Source organism: Pinus tabuliformis, chromosome 1_1 (assembly GCF_031772625.1).
Source record: "Pinus tabuliformis cultivar Carrire ecotype Pingquan chromosome 1_1, CPIR1, whole genome shotgun sequence".
Taxonomy (NCBI): Eukaryota; Viridiplantae; Streptophyta; class Pinopsida; order Pinales; family Pinaceae; genus Pinus; species Pinus tabuliformis.
The window spans coordinates 506171786-506173722 of NC_142297.1; the positions used below are offsets into that span (position 1 = coordinate 506171786).

Consider the following 1937-nt stretch of genomic DNA (forward strand, 5'->3'; position numbering starts at 1 on the left):
TTCACGTAGCCTAAGGATAGGAATTAGTTTTTATTTCTAAGGATATTGTTCTAACTTCCCTAAAACCATGTATTCTATTTAATGTGTAATGTTGATGAACAATGCAAAGCGTTCTGTAGAGCCAAACTTTCCTAGTTTAGACTCGTTTTCGTAGAGCTGACCAATGAGTTTTATTTTCATTAATACAAACATTGCCATTTTTATTAGATTTGACAATCTCAGGTAGTTGAATATGCTTTGAGACCATTCACCTTCAACCATTAGTAGCTGCAAGCTGCGCAGATGAAGAAAATGATGGCCGATGTCATGATTTTCCAAATACATGTGCCCTGATGTTTGTAACTTAATTCCGGGTACCTAAATTGTTTAGTAAAAAATAAGGGTATCCTTCAGTGGCGAAAATAACGCCCGCAGCTGCTCAACAAAAACGACATCATCTAGAATTACGAGAACTTGAGAGGATGGGACATCACTTTTTAACATGGCTATGCCTTCATCAATGCTATTCACTATCTGAGCCCGTCCAGTCAAGTCCTCATAAAGTTTACTTTGCAAGGATGTTAAAGAACCCCTAAATGCAGCTTCTCTCACGTCAAACAAAAAGCAAGATCGATCATACTCTGATCTCTTACGGTTAAAGAGCAGTTTCGCAAAAGTCGTCTTTCCAACTCCACCAATCCCTGCTATCGCTGCAATCCTGGCTTCGTCGCTGTGATGTTGTGATAGCACCGTCCATTCAAACTCTTGTAGCTTTTCTTCTAACCCAGTTTGATATGTGGCCACCTCAAAAAGGGATTTTCTGGCCCTTTTCTGCGCCAATTGCAAAACCCTATCCATAAGCTCCCCCTCGTCCCTGATTATTTACAAATACATAACTAAAGCTGGTTAGAAACACGCTTAAAGAACTTAAAGGTCAATCGGGAAAAAGGAGTTAGAAATCTTACCCATTACACTCCTGCAGTTCCAAACCGCTTATATCTGCAACGCTAGAAAGCGCCTGTCTCCATTTTTGAACAGTCTTAAGTTCGTATCTCTTTTTCTTTTCTAGCCGGCGAAGGGCTTCAGCATACTTTCCGCAATTGCCTTCATCCTGCGTCCTTCGAAGCTCAAAGGGATTAACATGGTAAAAGACAGGGATAATGGTCGCCCCCGACTTCAGCATCAACAGGAGCTCGTCGAGACACCATTTTGATTCCGCATATCGCGGAGAGAAAATAGCCACATGAACAGAGGCCGTTGCAATAGCTCCTTCAATTTGACAAGTTATATTTTTCCCTTCCTGCATTTCTTCCTGGTCTAGAAAGACTCTGAATCCAGAGGAAAGGAGCCGTCGGTAGAGATGACTGGCAAAGGTTTTCTTAACATCCGGCCTTCTATGATTGAGGAAAACATCGTAAATATAATTGCTGTTGGGAGTTGCAGAGGATGAGGAAACGAATGTCTGATTACTCGCCATTAATTATACTGGTGACTGATCAATTGCACCGGGCACTGAGATGAGAAGAAGAAATGCGAAAAGGGGCAGACTCACAGTGAGAAGTGGAAGGTATCTGAGCGATTGGTTGATCTAACAAGGACCAAACTGCTTGCTCACCAAAGTTAGCTGTATGCACCTCATCTCTCATAATTATTATTTAAATATTTAATGTCGGTGGGTTATGGCCCCACATTTTCATGGTGCGATGACATTGGATATGGGTTGGGTGTCATCTTTAACAGGTTAATGGATTGGCCATTAATAAAATTACCCGATGATTTGAATGTACTCTGGATTTCAGTGTATAACGCACATTATGAACTACAGCATTCATTAAAAAGTTTACCTATCAACCAGAGTTGGCATTCACTGTGGTGAAAGTTAGAATTTGATTCCTGGGTTAGGATATCACAACTTACCAATAAGATAACTCAAATCTTTAAAAAAAAAAATAACAAAT

General features: G+C 40.4%; 1 protein-coding gene across 1 annotated transcript; it reads right to left on the reverse strand.

Moving 5' to 3' along the window:
• Positions 1–366: 366 nt before the first annotated feature.
• Positions 367–1456, reverse strand: LOC149214005 (disease resistance protein Roq1-like). Its single transcript, XM_089389249.1, has 2 exons — positions 945–1456; positions 367–853 (listed from the first exon to the last, which is right to left on the reverse strand). The coding sequence occupies exons 1-2, from the start codon at positions 1454–1456 to the stop codon at positions 367–369; spliced, it is 999 nt and encodes a 332-aa protein (XP_089245375.1).
• Between the last annotated feature and the right edge of the window lie 481 nt (positions 1457–1937).